General features: G+C 36.3%; 1 protein-coding gene across 1 annotated transcript in view; it reads left to right on the forward strand.

Moving 5' to 3' along the window:
- The window catches only part of TAF1B (TATA-box binding protein associated factor, RNA polymerase I subunit B), a 52280-nt gene that overhangs the window by 26706 nt on the left and 5905 nt on the right, over positions 1 to 19669 (forward strand). Inside the window, exons 9-13 of the mRNA XM_032497006.1 lie at positions 8532 to 8679; positions 12009 to 12186; positions 12770 to 12816; positions 15376 to 15466; positions 19543 to 19613. Coding sequence (XP_032352897.1) covers positions 8532 to 8679; positions 12009 to 12186; positions 12770 to 12816; positions 15376 to 15466; positions 19543 to 19613 — 535 coding nt within the window. The remainder of the gene's footprint in view (positions 1 to 8531; positions 8680 to 12008; positions 12187 to 12769; positions 12817 to 15375; positions 15467 to 19542; positions 19614 to 19669) is intronic.

Consider the following 19669-nt stretch of genomic DNA (forward strand, 5'->3'; position numbering starts at 1 on the left):
CAAAATACTTGCCCTAATAATAATCTCTTTTGTTGACTATTTTTGTTATTCTGGAGTGAGGGGACAGAGGTAAAATAGGAGAGTGTTTTCTTGTAGAGATTTTGATAGAAAGTATAAGCATAAAAAAAAATGAGATTATGTTTTAGTAACAATAACTATTGCACATTGCCTTTTTCACTTATATCTTAGCTTTTTTTTTAAAAAATGAACTTGTAGTTTTGGAATACTTTTTGATTTACAGAAAAGTTACAAAAATAAAAATATATCCTTTACCCAGATTCAACTATTGTTATTATTTTATCCCATTGTTTTACCATTTGTGCTAGTCTCTCTGCCTATCTGTCAGTCTGTCTATCCAATTCTATTTCTGAATCATTGAGGGTAAGTTACATCTGTCATGGCCCCTAAGTATTTTAGTGTATATTTGTAAGAATAGCGATATTCTCTTATATAACTGCATTTTACTTATAAGTTTTTACTTTTCTTGGAGCTTCACAGTATAGATATGCCACTTAGTTAGGTTAGCTAACTAGTTCTCTGTTGATGGAGTTTTGTGTTTGGCATTTAAAGGCTAAAGAAGGCAGCTAAGTGATGAAAAAACAAAACAAATCTAAATGTGTATCAATAGGAAAATGGATAACATGTGACATAATCAGACATAGTATATTAGACAGCTATGAAAATGAATCACCGACAGCCACAAGCAACACGAATGAATCTTAGAAACAGTCTGCTGAGTATAAAAGGCAAAATTCAGAAAGCTATGTATAGTATGGTACCATTTTTATAAAGTTCAAAAAAGAAGTTAAACTGAATATATTTTATAGATATATTTATGTGTATGATTAAACTATTTTTTAAAAAACAATTTCATGGTGAGCAAAATGCAGGATACTAGTTACCTCTGGAGGGGGAGGCAGAGAGGGAGGACTGCCGAAGGAGAACGTAGTAGACAGTGTTGGTAATGTTCCAGTTCTGAAGTTGGGCAGTGGATTCATGGGTGTTCATTTTAGGATCATGCTTCATAGCTTACAGATATGTTACATGTATTCTTTTGTATTTTTCAAGATTTTAAAGGAAGCTAGAGGCGGTTGTCTAAAGAATTTCTAAAACAGAGATAAAAAGGCAGTATGAGATGCGTGAGTGTGTTTGTATATTTCTTGCATCCCTAACTGTTCTTTAAGAGTAGAAGTTATATGTAATATTTTTATTTTATCATCATCATAAGACTTAATATATAATTCTATATACATGGTAGGGACTGTGTGTTTATTGATTAAGTGATTTGAAATAGCTGAGAAACAGAATAAGTTTAAATACTTTATTTAAAGGAGATTTTAAATAGATCTGTTGGGGATTTTTTCCCACCTAAGTAGTAAACTTCCAGACTGCTTCTTATGTGTTTATTACATAATATATCAGGAGGCTATTAAATAGTGGTTTTTTGATTGAAAAAATAAAAAAGCATTCTACTGATATTTTAGTGGTAAGTGTGTAAGGGATGTAACTTCCACTTATAAGCAAGGACATTTAAACATGCAAGTTACGGGTGTATCAGTATCACTCATGAAATCCAGTGTGTGAGATAAATAACCTTACCAGTTAATTTGTACTGTTCACCAATATACTGAAACCAATAGTAAATTACCCCAGTCAGAAAATGTATGTTTGAGACTCTATTGATGATACTTCTTTTAGGAGAATCACACCTCATATTTGCTAAGTGAAACCAATGATTTCATGTGAATTTCCTGTGACTTAGTTTGATCCTGTGCCAGTACCCCCCCCCCCGACCCCAGTACACAGCATGCTCAGCCCAGACCTCCCCTTACCTCTCCTTCCCAGGAGAAGAGAATGGAACCAAGTTCTGTATCAGCCTAAAGAAAACTGAATCATGACAAAGGTTAGTCTGCTGTAAAAATAATCACATAACCCTGCCAAGATCAAACAAATTATTTTGGGATTACCTATTCTTCTGGATACCAGCTTTTAATCTACATTAGTATAGATATGCGAAATTTGAACATGGGTATGGCACAATCAGCAGAATATTTGGAGAAGAAACACATCTTAGGAAGGGAGGACTCAAATAGGTTTCTCCAGCTCTGACCCTGAGCCAAAACAAATTACTGTCTCCTGGTCAGTTGGTCATCAGTTCATAAATTTGTTTTTGTCCCTAAGGTTTATGTTGGTCTATGCAGGTTAATGGCATGTTTCTAAAGTGGTCTCATCTCCAGGACCAAGAAACATATTTCACATGAAGTAATGTGTTCAGCACAAACTTCCAGAGGATTAGACTTTGATCATAAAGTATTTTTTGTTACTACTGATAGATTTACAACCATTAAAATAACTCTAGCAGACTAAAATTACGAGTTGAACTATTCTGTGAATCATAATACATGCGGAATTCATTTTATCCTTCCTCCATAAATAATAAATTACAGTGCTCTGTCATTTCTTTTGACATACTTTTATTCCTTATTGATTTTCCTTTGTAATAGAAAGTCTTGTTTTAAGTTTGGGTTAACAGGTGCATGTAGCATTAGGTTTTTCTCAGCTGAATCTTTGCTTCAAAACAACAATAAGAATAAGTCAGGGTGAGGCACTGTATTCTTTTTTTTTTTTAATAGCAAAGCAGGAAGTTCATCTCTGACAGGGTATTGTAATCAGGTTTATCACCAGAGCCTGCTGTTGTGTAACAGAAACTCTAGCTTGTCCTTACCTGTCTGAAGGCATTGCTTCACGAAGGAAAGTAAACTCACTGGAATATTTGTGAAATTCAATAAAATGCTTTCCCAAGCACTCTGTTTTTAATGCATGCTAGAACAATTTATTATAGCCTTGTGGTCTTTTAAAAAACATACTAACCTTGTGATTTCTTAGGATTGTAATTAAATGAATCTGTATCACTCTAGAAGCCCATGCGTCCCATTTACTATGCCTTATAGACACGTCTTCAGCCATATCTAGTCCATGTTCCCTCCTTCCCCTCCCCCACTTCTTCAAGAAAAAGGGGGAAGGTTTGGGATGTCTTCAAATGACTGTTTATTTAATTGACAGGCAGCTTCTCATCATTGTACGCTTTGCCTTTGCTCACAAAAGTGCATTCACTATTCCATAGGATGTTGAAACTTTTAAATGGAAACAGCTTTTCATTAACAAAGGAAGCATTTTCCTCCCTCCTTCCATGTCTTAGCCTTCTCTGCTAAGTCTTGGCTTCTTCAGCAGCTGTGTACCTCCACCAGAAATGACAAAAGGTGCAATTGTTCTAGGAGATGGTAGTGAAGATAATGCCTGTGGAGTTTGTGTGTGTGGGCTGCTGGGGACTGTTTTTCTTCTGTGTTTGGTTTTGTTTTGCTTTTGCTATTCCAGAAAGTTGAGCACACCTTAAAAACAAACCAAAGTGGATGGGGGGAAGCTTTAAAGATCCTTACACCTTTACCTTGTGTGAACAATTTCTTTCCATTAAAGTGTTGTGCGTTAGTATTTAAGTGGGCCCCTCTGTCCCAAAAGCAATAAATCTACAAAACTCACTTGAAACATAGGGAATGGAATACAGAGTACAGAGCGTATTGATGTGGTTTGTTTCTTCTTTGAAGCAAGCTGGGAGAGTTTGTCTTCTTGCCATCACCCTGACTTAAGAGCAAAGCTCAGGAGAGGAGACAGGTGTACAGATTAAGTTTCAGTGTTTCCAATAAACAAGTTTCTTCTGTACAGCACAGGAAACTATATTCAATATCTTATAATAACCTATAATGAAAAAGAATATGAAAATGAATATATATATGTTCATGTATTACTGAACTATTATGCTGTACACCAGAAATTGACACAACACTGTAAACTGACTATGCTTCGATTAAAAAAAAAGTTTTAGTATTTCCAACCATCTCCTTTTTCTGAATTGTGATTCCCAACTCCTGGTAGATGGCCATTTCATTTTCTTTACTTATTTAAAGACAACTTCCTCCTTTTTCTGCCTCTGCCTGTACTGCTGCTTTATTTTTGAGACAAGTTTCTGAAGCATGGTGCTCATTCGAAGCATCATTTACTTCTAGCAAAAATCTCTCAGTTCATCTGGTAGAATAAACTGAAAATCTGTTCTTTTTCAGGGACACCATCTCAAAATGAAGTAACAAATAATCAAATTGCTGTTTGAACCAGAGTTGGGCATAGACACACTCGTCTCTGTTACAGATACAGTTTGTTCTGCCAGTGACTTAACAGACAGTAGGGCTACTTCTATCTCTTCAGCCTTGATTTTCTTTATTTTTATGTATGTTAAACCCACAGACCAATTTCTAAACAGTTAATAAGTTATATACATATTATTCTACCATGGTCCTTGACAGTGTTTCTAAATCCACTCAAGAATTAATCATTTCGTCATCCCTCACTAGACTCAGCAAGAAGTGATAAAGAGGAAACTGGAAATTCATTCCGAAGTACATCTGCAGTATTTTGAATGTTGATCAACAGCATTCTGATCTTCTCTCTCTGAATGAGTAAAAAGAAAAGATGTAATGCTGGTTCAGCCAAACCCACTGAGTGGCACTTTGCCATGATGATTCATTTGGCCTCGGAGCAATCTTACACCCTTTGTGAAACTAGGTCCCTGTTGGTTGAAGGAAGAAAAAGACTTCTCCAGAGCTGTCAGTCACTTTTTAAGCACCTCCAAATGAAGGTCTTATTGGATCAAGTTTTAATACACTGATTCTTCAAACTTTACTCCAGATTTTTCACCATCTTAGGCCACATGAGCTCTTGGGATTGTTTGTGCAATCTTTGTTAGAATAATAATCAGGTTTGAAATCTACCTGAGGGAAATAAAGGCGAATGTAATGATAACAGCTGTTCTCAGTTTCCCTCACTCCCACTCCCTTCCAGAATTACTGCTGCCAGATGGCATGAATAGAAACCAGCTGATGTTTTCTTTTGTTCCTGGCTTCCCATAGCATCTTGCCCATCACTGGAATTTGTGGGTGAACTTCTCTTGTCAAGCGTGTGAAGTAAAACCATCTGAGGGTCTCTTCCAGGCTACAAGAAAAATGAGATCAAGAGCCACTTCATTTTATTTCAATTTAATTTATTTTTGCACAAGAATATTTTGGAGAACTTGTTTATTTACAGATTCTTAGACCTAATGTCAGGGATGGATTCAGTAAGTGTGGTGTGGGATCTAGGAAAATGCATTTTTAACAGGCATCTTGCAAGTGATTTTGACAGAAATAGTATTTGAGTGGTTACAGACTAGTCTCATCATCTCTGCCTCTGACTGTCTGTCTTTTGTTATGCCATCCTGTCCCACAAAAAAAAAAAATGACATAAAATTAATTAGCAGATAACCAAAGGACCAGTATAAAATAAAATACTACTATACCTTACTAAACATACAAAGTTTTAAACAGGGTTCAGGAAGCCCCCTTATTCTACTTAATACATCAGAGAGTCCCCTCACCAAATGAAAATACAGCACAAATATCCAGCAGCTTCTATGAGACCCTTTTCTTGGGGGTGTTCCTTACATGAATGCATTTTCTAAAAGTCAGAATAAGACTATTCTAACATAGTCATTAAATGTTTACTGTAATTATTATATGATAGTTATCTATGGTTTAGAATCTTGTCCACATTAGAACCTGAATCCCCTCTCTGGGCTATGGACAACATGACAGAAACAAAAATGTGACACTGACCATATTCTCTAAAACAGTGTACTCCCAGCCTTCTCCTCAAGGTCAGATGCTTTGTTGAGCTAGTGGTGCAGGCCCCCCAGAGTGGCCTTGCTCAGTTGAAATGGGAGCCAGCGTATAGGGAGGGTAGTCCATGGCCAAGCCCTGTAGGGCCACCACTTCAAGTGATGTTGGAGACAGAAGGTAGTGGATGCCAGTGTGGATGTTTTGAAATTATATTAAATCTTTTTAGCTCACTAGACTCCTTTACAGTTACTTGGCATGAACTTACCATCCATTAAAATTTTTTTTTGAGATGATTATTTTTCAAAGGGGAATATTCACTCCTCTAGTGTTTGTTTGCAGATTAAAATACTTAATTTCATCTCCTACTTGTATTATTTAAAAGGACTAGGGTTGCCATAAATCTTGTCAGTAATGTTAAAATTATTTTAACTTGAAAAGATGCTTCAAAATCAGTGCAAAATGCAGCAGAGGTCTAACTGAATTTATTTTATAAAGAAAAAAGACAGCTTTTCCCAAAGGTCACTGAGAACTTATGCTTTCCTTTTTTCTCTTTTACATTCACAGAGTAGAATACAATTAATAGTATTTTAGTATACAAGTAGAATTACTCCATCTCAATATTTAACAAAAAGACTTAAAAGGCCTCATTGCTACTTTGGGTTGAAATTTACTTTGTATTCTTCAGCTACAGGTTAATCATGTGTTAATGATAATGAGCTGAAAACCTTTTTTTCTAATAAAACTCAAGAGTTTAGACATTGAAATAGTGGTATCAAAATAAACATAATACCATGAAGACTGTAACTTCACACAAAGTAAAATCAAGCATAGTTGTAAATTCTAGAAATTGACAGATTTCTATGAGCATACTCCTGTACCATTATAAAGTATTTCCTTATGCTTTATAATCGCATATGAGCTGAATGTACCAAAGTAAAATTTAACAGAGAACTATTCATTCCTTCAGTTAGCTCCCAAACAGCTTCACACATTTAGAAGCTGGCAAGACATGACTTATGGTATTATTGGCTCAAATTGGGAAGCAGATTATCACTTAGAGTAAGGAAGAACTTTTTAATGATTAAACCCATTAGAGGTGGAATAGACTCCCTTCAGGGAAGGTATTGAGTTCCCTTCATTGGAGATTTACAAGATGGGTTAGACATCTATGTGCTGGAGATTTTGTAAAGTTAGACCATATACTTCTAAGGGTCTTTCCAACTCTGAATTTGCTAACTAGATTATTTCTCCTACAAGGTGATGTATGAAGTGATTCTGTTATACAAAATAGTTGACTCAACTGATATTCTTTCCTTTCTCATCACTTAAAAACTTGTTTTATTGAGGTAAACTAGACATACAGGAAAGTGAACAAATCACAAATGAACAAAACCTGATGAATTTTTATAACCTGAATCACCCCTGGGTCAAGAAACAACATTGCTAGCACCCCAGAAGCTGCACCCTTGTGCTCACTTCCAGTCCTTACCTCGCCCACCCAAGAGTAATCACTCTCCTGACTTCTAACTGCATAGAAGCTGGGTGCTGAATTGCTGACTTTTGTAGTTTAAATATGTGGAATCATTCTCTTTTGCATCTGACTTCTGCTAGTGTTATGTTTGGAAGATTCATTCATATTGTTGCATGTAGAACATTCATTTCTTTGCTGTATAGTGTTCCACTGTGAGACTGTATCAAAATTTACTTGATATTTACTCTATCAAGTCTATTGTTGATGGCATTTGGATAGTTTCTAGCTTGGGGCTTTTACAAATAGTGTTGTTGTGAACATTCTAGTGCATGTCTCTTCGTAGACATGCACACACATTTCCATTAGGCATATGGAGCTAGAATTGCTTTGTCGTAGGATGTGTACGTGCTCAACTTTAATAAATACTGCCAAACAGGTTTCCAAGATATTTATATGCAGGCCCAATTTTAATGGGGTCTTAACCATATTGGAAATGTGAGTTTTTCTGAAGTTTCATAAGCCTTTAAAAAAAAATCTTGCTTGTGGTCCTCGATAACCTTCTATCTTATACTGGGATTATTTTTGTACACCTTATCTCCCTTTCTAGATCATAAACTCCTTGAACAGATGGTTTTATTCGTCTTTATATTTCCCAAAGTACCTTGCATAGACTAGACTCTAAATTTAATATTTTTATGTGAATGGGTGAGTAAGTGAAAAATTATATGTAGTATTAATATGAAGAATGTTTAGAAGTTGCAAAAATATAAATAGCATACCTGTTAAACTACAAGGGTGATCTTAAAGTGAACAGAATTAATTTATTAGTATTAGCTCATAGATTTTCCTGAATTCTGTGAGTCTCTTATATGCTATTATGCGGGGAAGTAGGAGGTTGAATTGCACATCTTTAACTATTAGGCTTAAACCCTGGTGTTGTCTCCCCCATAGACGCATGTGAGTATTATGTAACAGTGAGCCAGAACTGTTAGCTGTGAATTTGAGGACCGGTGAGAGGATGCCTGCAAAGAAGGATGAGAGGGAGTGAGTCCGACAGCAGTGTAACTGCAGTTGGGTTGCAGCTTTGCCCCCGTCCCCAGATTCTTCTGTGGGTGGCAAGATGAAGCCAGTAAGAGTTTTATGAGCGAGACAGAACTGTAGTGGCTGTTAATTTAGCATCATTGCTGTTTAAAACTGCTCAGTGAGGATATTTCGGATTTGTGGGTGTTTCCCCTTAATGCTTTTCTTTACGTTCCAAATTTTATCCAATGAATAGATACTACTTTTAAAATCAGAAAGTACTTAAAAAATTATTTATGTTGCAAAAATTGCTACCTTGACTCTCTCTTTCATTTCAGTCTTGGCCTAACTATGAGGATATCTATAAAAAAGTCATTGAAGTTGCCACATTTTTAGATTTGCCACGTTTTCCAGATATTACTGAAGACTGCTATCTTCATCCAAACATCTTGTGTATGAAATACTTGATGGAAGTCAATCTCCCTGGTAAGTGTGTGGTGTGTATGGTGAGGAAGCTTTTACTCACTAGAATTGTAATGAACAATGTATAGAATCCTCTCAAATCACAGGTTATTAAAGCTTTGTGACAGGGTCCATAGTAACATGGAACTTCATTTCAGCATCCTTTCTTAAAATATTTCGGACCATTTAAAATGGTTAAAATATAATACTATTTCTAGTCTGTAAAACAAATGGAAGTCAAAGTCTGGTAGGATGAAACACAAAATGTGAAGAAAGCCTCACTAGACCTGGTTCACAGTATACCGAGACACAGGTAACCCCAGTGGAATCTGCCGATGGAATCCATTCCTGAATTTCCTGCCAAACTAGAAATGTGAGAAATTCAGGACTTCTATTCTTAACAGAAAACACAAACATGGTATGACTATATTATTGCTTAAGCAATATAAAAAATGTGATTGAATGTGTTTTAATAAAAAAGACGTTATATGAAAAAAAGCAATATACAAAACTGTATGTATAGTATATTTTAACTATAAAAATAAACACAAATATGTAGTAACATATATACACAAATATAAATATTAAGTCTGTAATTTAAAGTATTTTTTAAAAAGGAAAAATAATTTAAAATTTTCAGATCTATCATTTATTATGCTAAGACATGTATGTCTCTTGTTGAGGTTTCAGAAGTCACTAGCTATTTGATTAAGATTCCAGAATGTGGAAAGTCTGATTTCTCCATTTTGGCATGTTGTGTAGATCAGAATGACTATTTTGGATTTTGTTTTTTTGATTTATTTCTTTGATGGTTCTTTCAAAATATGGAAAGTTCCTGTGTTCTCTCATATATTCCAACATCTTGAGCTTTTAGAGGGAATACTAGGTTATGGAAGAAACACAAGGAATTACCAAGATGTAAGTGACACAGGCTGGGTTATGGCAGGGATCAAGCTCACGTAGTTGCTGTTGAACAGAGATGAGGGTGGCAGGATTTTCTGGCCAGTGTGTGTAATTTACTAGTATTTCTTCTCTAACTCTTCTGAGAGCAACAAACAGAACTAAAACCATTCTAATGTGCAGAGACACTACTATCATCTGATATTTTTAAGTGCCTTTTAAAGACAGTATTAAAAAGAATCAGGATAGAGAAATTTAACTTCTCACAAACTTTCTAGAAATAATTTGAAATATAAAAAAAATTATACATAAATATTATCAACCTTCTTTAACTTAAATATCTAACAGAAAGATAATGGTTAAGTAAATGTATTATGTATATTCAGAGGAACGTTATGCAGCTTTTAAGATCATGTTTGTGAAGAGTACATAAAAGCATGGAAAATGTTTATGTTACAATAAAAAATGAAATAGGCCAAACTACAAAATTATATACAATATAATCATAATTATGTAAAATGAAAATGTTCAATAAATATTAGAAATAAATCTAACAAAATATTGGAGTGCTATTTCTGAGTTATGGTAATGCATTTTTTCTTTTCTTCTACCTTTATGTATCTTATAAATGTCCTATATTGAGTTTGTATTACTCAGTAGTGAGGAGGAAATGGTAAACAAAATAGATCTACAAACTAAGATGTGATAGTCCCTGTACCTTAGGATTTAGATTCCAAAATGTGACATTGATTTGCAAACCACCTGTTTAAATTATAAGAAAACTTTTAGGATATCACCATTTTCAGAATTTTAAATTTGCTCTCTACCATCAGTTCTATAGTGCTGTTGCTCAAGAAGGAGACCTGTGTATTTGGCCCTTTTGCAAAGAGTTTTTAGGGTTCCCAGAAAGCTAAAAGTGGTTTTAAGCATGCTAGGGCAGCAGATGCCCCTCCTCAGTGCCTTTATGCATGCCGATGTCATCTCTGGAGCTAGGTAGAAAGGGTTCAGCAAGCATGTCACACACACCCTTGCTGAGTAAGCACTGCCACTTTGATGGCTTTGAACAAGCTCCAAACACATTTCTTGGTCTTTCCTTTGTACTTGGACTGACAAACCTGCCAGAGAGAATTTCTGGCCGCTTTCACAATCATATATATAATTTGTGTGGAACTTCGTAAAGTTTCCAGAGTGCCTCCATCTTTATTACCTCATTCGTGAAGGTGGGATTGGAGGGTGGGGGGTGCTCTCATTTACAGATGAGACATAGCCAGGCATGGTGACACCTAGCTGGTAGATGGCCGACCACATACTTGAACCCAGTCTTCCCATCCCAAAGCTAGCGTTCTTCCTACAGAAGGCTCCAGATCAAGGCTCTGTACTTCTCTGTGCCCCTGCTTCCTTCCTCATAATTTCTTCATTGGCTTTGTTGTTACTCTGTACTTTTGGTATAAGAGAAGCAGTGCAAAATATTAATTTTAAATAAATAGAAAAGACATTTTTAAAGAAATGCCATTCTATAATATAATATATAACACTGTATATAATAATATATACTGTATATATGATAGTATATACATTATATATAAATTATATATACTATTATAAAATAAAAGTATACTACATTAAGGGAATAGAATCAATAGGACATAGTGACTGAATGTGTGTAGGAGACTCACTACAATTTATTGTGCTCTTATAAATAATAGCTATTCTACTTGAATTTAAAATAGAAGATGTTACATCCTAGGTACTTAAATTAGTGACTAAAGAAATTTGCTTAGTAATTTAGAGTTTTCAAAGTGTATTCACTTGTATTATCTTATTTAATCTCAGTTCATCCTCACCGTAACTCATTTTACAAATGAAGAGACTGAGGTTAAATGACTCTAATCCTGAGTCACAAAGCTAGTGATTAGAAAGCCTAAGTATATAGGCTGTAGGTTTTCTGGTTCCAAGTCCCACATTATTCAGCCTTGAATAGTGGGTGCCATCTATGCTGAGCATGTAATTTCTTTGGGAAAGCAGTACATCTAATTAGATACACATCGGACTTCCAGCATGCTAGCCGGGCTTCCTGCCAGCGCGTGAGTGTGCATTCCTAGCTCTTAGTCTTACAGGGAGTTAGTTTCAGGTAAATACAAATTGCTGTAGAAATACAGACAAGAAACACAGATGAAGCAATAGAAAACCAATGTGTGGTGGTACATTGGGTGCCAAGATGTGTCCTATAAATAGTAGATGTTTTGGGAAGTCAAAACAGGAGAGGATGTGCCTACCCTTAGTTTTTCTATATAGATATTATTTTTTGGTTTATTTTATTCACAAAATGTGTGTCTCAGAGTTCTCGCATAGTACCATGTTTTAAGATAAAGCTTATTTTATGGCTATACATATTAGTATGATCCAGTTAGCCAAAAAATTTAACCACATTTTACTGTTTTATTCTTCAACAGATGAAATGCGTGACTTAACCTGCCAAGTGGTAAAAGTGACTGGAATAGGAGAAGTGGGTTTTCTAACATTTGATCCTGTAGCTAAAAAGACAGAAACTGTTAAATATGATGTACAAGCTGTAGCTGTCATTATAGTAGTACTGAAACTGCTCTTTTTATTGGATGACAACTTAGAATGGTAAGTGTGTGTCAATTTTATGAGGGAAAAATTGTATTGCTTTTACCTAATTATTTGGAGTAAAGGAATCCGTATTATATCTCAGTGGAAAATAGAGACTCTCAGTTGTTGTAGAGCATTGACTAGTAGCAGCAGTTACTTCTTACGTAATATTCTGACTCAGCTCTTTGTCAGAGGTTTCATTCTCCCTTAGTAAGTTGTTTGGATCATGTTTTTTCCCTATTTTTAGGTAGACACACATGTTCCCACTGCTCTACCGATTGCTGAGTTTTAAATCATCGAACACAAATCCTAAAGAGTCATTTAGCGCCTCATCTGTATACCTTTAGGCTCCCAGCACTGTGTGTCTGCAAAGATTATTTTGGAAAGTAAAGGAATCTTAAAATGTCACCCCTCTCAAATGCCAACAGAGAGTGACAGTGTTTATAGTGTCTTCTTGCCTGTTTCAGTGATTGCTTCTCCATTAAAAGTTGGCATCAGTTTCAAGTACAGTCCTATACTTCTCTTTCCAGAGAATTCAAAATTTATCTGTCTTCAAATAAGTGATTTCTAAATAAACTGATTTACTTATTTGTATCTCCAGGTCTTTGTCTAGTATTGCTGAGAAATATAATGAAGACAACAAAGAAGGTACTTGATTTTTTTATCAATCAAATTCAAAGTGATTGTAAATGATGGATTAAAAGATACAATAAATGTAGGGAAGAAACTTTGAAAAACATACACATTTACATACACATGTATACAAATTGTACTTTGTACCAGAGTTTTTTATATATATAATTATCTAACTGTATCTCAAAGCTGCTAAAAAACCTCAGTGACTTCCTACTATGTGTAATTTTTTATTCCCAACTTCCACTCACTGGCCATACTAGACCATGAACTTATTGGCAGTTTTGTGACTGCACCATCTATTCTAATGCCTTCAGCCTTTGCTCACACTGGTCCTTTTACAGGAAATATTCTTTTCTTCTTACCTCCAACCCCTTCTATCCCTGGCAGATCCATCTTCATTCTTTAAGATGCAACATAAATACCCTCTTCTACTGTCTCTTCACCCCTCCTCCCCTCATCACCTCTTCCTAAATCAGACCTAATCACTCCTGCCACAGCCACTCCTGTCCAAACGTTTATTAGTTGTTTAAAACATTGGATTATAACTAGTGGACTAAGTATGTCTACCCCTATTAGGTTTTCACTGTTTATAAAATGCTTAGAATAGCTGACATACGATAAGTACTGTATAAATGATAGGCAGATAGGTAGATTGCAAGCTTCTGGAGGGAGAGACCATGTCTTTCATACCTTTTTTTCCCCAATGTAACTTTAGTGTCTAACATACTGACTGGCCCAAGATCAGCTCAGTAAAGTTCGGTAAATACATGAATTCTTAAACTCAGTTCCAGTTTCTGAATGATCTCACTAGGATTTATGTTCATTGTTTGTTTTATTTTTAATTTCAGCTTTCTTGAGGTATAATTGACATATAAAATTGTAAGATATTTAAAGTGTACATTGTGATCATTTGACATACATGGATGTTGTGAAAGGATTTTCCGCATCAAGTCAATTAACACATTCATCACCTCACATACTTACCTTTTTGTATGAGTGAGACGTATTTAAGTTCTCTTAGCAAATTTCAGTTATACAGTACAGTGCTATCCACTACAGTCATGTGGGCAGTTTTACATGTTTTTCATTAGATCCTCAGAGCTTATTCATCTTACAGCTGAAAGTTTGTTCCCTTTTACCTGCCGCTCCCTGTTTCTCCCATCCCTCAGCCCCTGACAACCACTTTTCTACTGTCTATTTCCATGAGTTTGACTTTTTTTTTTTCACGATTCTACATATATGTTCATTGGTTTGGGGAACTTGGATTTAATGGTGACAGTTTTGTGTTGTTTCTAAAATACATGCAGAATACTTCTTTCTGCACATTGCTTTATATTGGCTCCTACGTAGAGTAAAAGGTTGAACAAGGTGTCACCCAGTGTTAAAAGGGCAATCATAGACTGTGTGGACATTTAGAGTAGAGAGTGCTTTGACGTATTGTCTTCCCTGTGATCCTCAACATAAACCTCTGCTGTCAGCTGGGCAGGGACTGGTCTCCCCGTTCTGTCTGCTCCCCAGCTGTCCCCTGTCCCCTGGCTCTCCACGTTACAGATCAGGAACTTAAGGTTTAAGAAGTCGTGACTCACTTAAGGTCATAGAACCTTGTGTTCTATTACTCATTATCATTTTCCTCCTTCCTTGGAGCTCTGTTGGTAGTTGCCCCTCCTCTGTGGCTGAATGGCCTTCAAGGCCATATTGGATCAAGTTAGGACTGTATTGGCCAATTGAAAAGATTTTTATCTAGACATTGAAGGGAGACTGTCTTCATTAAAGAATATGTGAAAAATTCAGCCTTTCACTCAGCCATCTTCTTCCTGTCAGCCTGCCTTTCTTCAAACTCCCTCACTCTCTAAGCCTCTTTTCTGCTTTACCTTTAGTTTCATTTTTTTCCTCCCTCCTCTTCCCTTCGCCCCATATGGATTGAATAAAAGAGTGAGGAATGAAGTTTTATACTTAACTGTGTCCAGTTCTGTTGTCTCTCTAACCTCAACACATACTCTTGAACACATACCCACACACCACCTGTCCAATGCAGTCTCCTCTCTTATTTATGCCTGGAGTCTCTGGATTTGGACTAGGATTAGGAAGAACAGAAATAAGAGCTGATAAAACCGGAAGTCTGGATTCAGCTACTATAGTGCCATTTCACACGTTTTCCCATCTTTTGTTCCTTAATTCATATATTCTTAGACATATGCGAGCACCACCTGCCAGGCACTGTGCTGGGTGTTGTGTCGGGGCAGAGGCCTGATTGTGTAGTCGTCTACACAAACAAAATATGTCTTCTGTTCTCAGGGAGGTAATAGTCAAATCTAGGAGAAACAGACATGCAAAAAGATGGTTCTGGTACAGTCTGGTTAGGGCCGCAGTACAGGTGGGATGTCAGAGAGGAGAGTGACGGCGATTGCTCAGGAATCTATTAGAACATGGAGACAGTGACTCCATCCATAATTTCCAAGGGCTGGTATATAGATGTTTAGTCATGACAGTGAATGAAGACTCAAATGAGCAATTATGTATTATTATCATGTGACATATTTGGTTAATAATAATGGATTTCATTTCTTTCAGATAAGCCATGGTTTGATTTCAGAAAATGGTACCAAGTTATGAAGAAAGCTATTGATGAGAAAAAACAAAAATGGGAGGAAGCCAGGGCAAAGTATGTTATCTCTTCTAGTTTTAGATTCATGTGCTTTATTTTCGAGTCTGTTACTTTACATTTGAAAGCTGAATTCTCATCAGTTTAGATTCATCAGTGTTGTGACATTTTTTTCCTAGAAATATTAGCCTCTACGTCCTACTTAACTTTTTTCTTTTTTACATTACTATTAACTATTAACTAAGCTAATAATGTCCTTTTTTATTAATGTTCTTCTTCTGATCCAGGATCCAATCCAGGGTACCATACTGTACTTAAATAATTAACTTTTCATAATTTGCATGAGTCTTACCTGCATTTCTAACACTCCTCCCTCGTTCCCTTTCTCAGAGTTGATCATTTCCCTTCTGTGCTTCCCAATATTACAAAGATGTCCAACCTGTGACATATGTAATTGAAATGCCCCCCCCCAAATAAAGATCCCTATAAAAATCAAAACAAAGGAAAGCAGGAAGAGCATAGCATATTTAATTCAGTCAGTCTCATTGTTTGACTTTGAACTCTTACTCTGATGTATGTCCATCATAGAGTGGAAGGAGCGTAGTGTTAGAGACTGACAGTGCTGGGTTTGAATCCTGACTGTATTACAGCTAGCTGTATGACCGTGGGCAAAGTACTTAACCTCTTATCCTCAGTGCATGAAAATTTGACTAGCTCATAAATTTTCAGAGACACTCTACCTTATGTTGTATAGCAAACGTTACTATAGCTCTCTGATTTGAATGGGTTTTTAATCTATTCTTAGAACTTTGAATCTCTATGAGACTTCGAAGAAAAAGTTAATACCTCTGTATTTTATGTAAATTTACAATAGTACTCATTTGATCAAGTATTATAGCCCTTGAGAAAAATGAAGATTCCTCAAATTAGTTAAAATGATAATTCATTCAGCTCCAGTTTCCTCATCAATAAAATGGGGATAATAATACCTGCTTTCTACTCTTAACTAAGAACTGAATTTCATTTTTCACAGGTAGAAATAGATTATTTTTCCTCTAAATTGAAGAATGCTTTTAAATAGAGAAATAGACTTACAGGAATGAATAAAGCACTGTGGGAGAGAGGATACTTGCCAAATTGGGGAGATTAACAGTTTCTCACTGTTCGGGTTAGATACACAATGATGAAGGAGACGAGATGAGAGGTGAACTTACTCTGACATCCCGTGGACACCCGGGAAACTGGGTCCTTCCTCTTCCTTGTTGGGGAAGGAATGTCTTTAGTCATTGCATATCAGTGGGAACAAGAGTAGTAGCAAGAGCAGAAGTTTGTTCTATTTTCTTAGGTTGTTGTGGAGAATCAGCTGTTGGACCTTCCTTTTCTGGTGCCAGCTGGGATTGTCCTGACCGATGCTGAAAGGCTGGGATTTCAGGGGCAGTGCCACTCGGGCATCTCAGTGGTGAATAGGCATTCGTTAACCTAAACCGGGTACCAACTTACGCTTTAAACATAGCTACTAGAGCCTAAGTTCGTATCACAGTGTTACAATCAATTGCACATCTAAGACTTACTGACTTTTAGCTACTTTAAGGGAGAATTTAGTGAGCAAAGAAAGTATATCCAGTTTCAAAATGGCATTTTCGAGGCAGACACCAGTCTTCAGGGAAGAGCTTGTCCAGGGGATCTATTACCAAGATCCTTCAGAGAGCATGTGCTTTGGGCTCAGGGAGGTAACTTACATAAGTCACTACTGACTGGTGCTGGGTCATGGAGCCCCAGGGCACGCTGATTACCTGTTTTGCCCGACCCCGCCTTCATTGGTGACATAAATTTCTAATTTTTCTCTCTATTCATCTGGACATCATCTTCCATACTGTCAGATGAAAGTTATTAAAGCATTTTCTGTATCTAAGCACAGGTCCCTATGCATGAGATTATGAGAAACACTAAAAAACAGTAGTTGAAAACGTAAAATAGCTTAAGAGATTACTTTGATGACTCCCAGTTGTCGTGGAGATGTTGAGGAGAATGTGGAAAAAAATTTGAAAGCATGTGCAGAAAAATCTCTGCAACCTTTTAGGTTAGTCAAAAATTTCTTAGATATGATACCAAAAGCATGATCCATAAAAGAAAAAGAAAGATAAATTGGACTTCATCAGAAGAAAGAATTTCTGTTCTTCAAAAGATACTGTTAAGAGAAGAGAAGCTACAGGCTGGGGGAAAATATATGCAAACACATGTCTGATAAAAGATTTGTGTCTAGAATATATAAAGAATTCTCATACAAGAGGAAAAGAGACAACTCAGTTTTTTAAATGGACAAAAGATTTGAACAGACACTTCACCAAATAACATGTGTAGATGGCTCAAAATGATGCTCAACATCATTAGTTAGCAGAGAAATGTGAATTAAAGCCACAGTGAGATTTCATTACACCCCAACTAGAATGGCTAAAAAACAAAAAACTGACTGTGCTAAATGTGGCAAAATGGTACGCTTATTTTGGAAAGTTTGTTAGTTTCTCATAAATTTAAACACACACTTAATATACTACCCAGTAATTTTTCACTCCTAGGTATTTCCCCAAGTGAAATGAAAACTTAAGTTCACACAAAAATCTATCGGTGAATGTACGTAGATATATATACTTCATTCACAGTGGCCAAAAACTGGCAACAACCCAAATGTCCTTCAGCTGGCAAATGGATAAACAAACTGTAGCATATCTGTAGAGTGGAATACTATTCAGCAATAAAAGGAGCAAACTTCTGATATATCCAACACTATGTATGAATTTGTAAATACATTATGCTAAATGAAAGACTCAGAAGGTTACATACGGTATAATTTCATTTATATGGCATTCTGGAGGCTAAACTATAGGGATAGAAAAGCAGGTCAGTGGTCGTCTGAGATCAAGTTTAGCTGGGGGTTTGGGGAGGGGTTGATTGTTAAGAGGTATGAGAGATTTTTGGAGGGTGGAACTGTTCTGTGGATTAATCACGGTGGTAGTTACACAACCATGTGTGTTCATCAGAACTAGTAGAACTGTACACTGTATGGGGTCCATTTTACTACATGTAAATTATACCTAAATTTCTAACAGTGGGGTAACAAATTGTACAGGAAGACTGGACAAAGCATACAGGACTTTGTGGCATCCTGGAGAAGATATTAGGATTTAGTGGTGGGCCTCTGTTTTTTGTAGCTTTTGTAATTTTGGGAACACATAAACAAAATAAAGTAAATTTTAAAGAAGGAATATCTAAACACTTAGAGTACTGTCATTTTAGATTGCCCACCTTTCCCATCCTCTGGGCATATGACCCCAAAGAAGTAATAATGCCTCCTTGGCTATAGCATAATTGCCACTGTATAGGTGTTTATTCTGAATGCATAAGGAAATCTACCTAGATTAGGTATTCACGAGGGATTTTTAACAGTGGATTTATCCAGCAAGTGTGATTAGACTGTTTCGGGAACTTTATTATTAGAGATTTTGTACCTTGAGTATGTTGTTACTTTTCTTATTTAATAAAAATAAATCACAGAAAGATATTCGAAAGAATCACAGATGACAAGCTCTCAGTATTTTACATGTGGTATGTTTCATTAAGATTTAGTTCACACATAATCTTCAGGAAAACCAGTGCTTATTAAGTGATTACACCTCTGCATCAGAGCACGGGCACCTTCCTGTCCACTTTGTACAAGTTATCAGAATCAGAAGTACTACTCACTTAATCCTCAGCAGAAGGACAGTTGGCCAAGGGCAAGGAGGGACAGTTGTTTCTTAGGTGGCTTCCCTTTATGAGAATAGGCAGCAAGGAGATTTTACAGTGGAGGAAACCGTTTCTACCTTTTTGTGTGATGAACCGTTTCTGTGGATCTTACGGCATCTGGGAGGCTTTGGGGAGAGGCATAGCATTCTCTTGACTTGCTGTCTCCTTTAGTGCTGCTTACTTACTTCAAGGCCATAAGCCCTGTAGAGACATGTGTCAGTAGGTCATCTTAAGCCAGAGCTATTCCACTGAGTATCAGGAATTTCAGATATTGCTTTAGAGAAACGTCTCACAAATGCGTTTAGGTCCATTTCTTCTCCATCCCGCTCCAAATGTTTTTCTACCTTGTGCAGGTATATATGGAAAAGCGAGAAGCCGCTCTACCACTCTGCCATCGACAAGCCAGTGGTACATAAGAGAAGAGGTGAGCTGCATTTCCTCTTGTTAACACCAAGTTGCAGCACAGCTGTAGAAAAACTA

Source organism: Camelus ferus, chromosome 15, assembly GCF_009834535.1.
Source record: "Camelus ferus isolate YT-003-E chromosome 15, BCGSAC_Cfer_1.0, whole genome shotgun sequence".
Taxonomy (NCBI): domain Eukaryota; kingdom Metazoa; phylum Chordata; class Mammalia; order Artiodactyla; family Camelidae; genus Camelus; species Camelus ferus.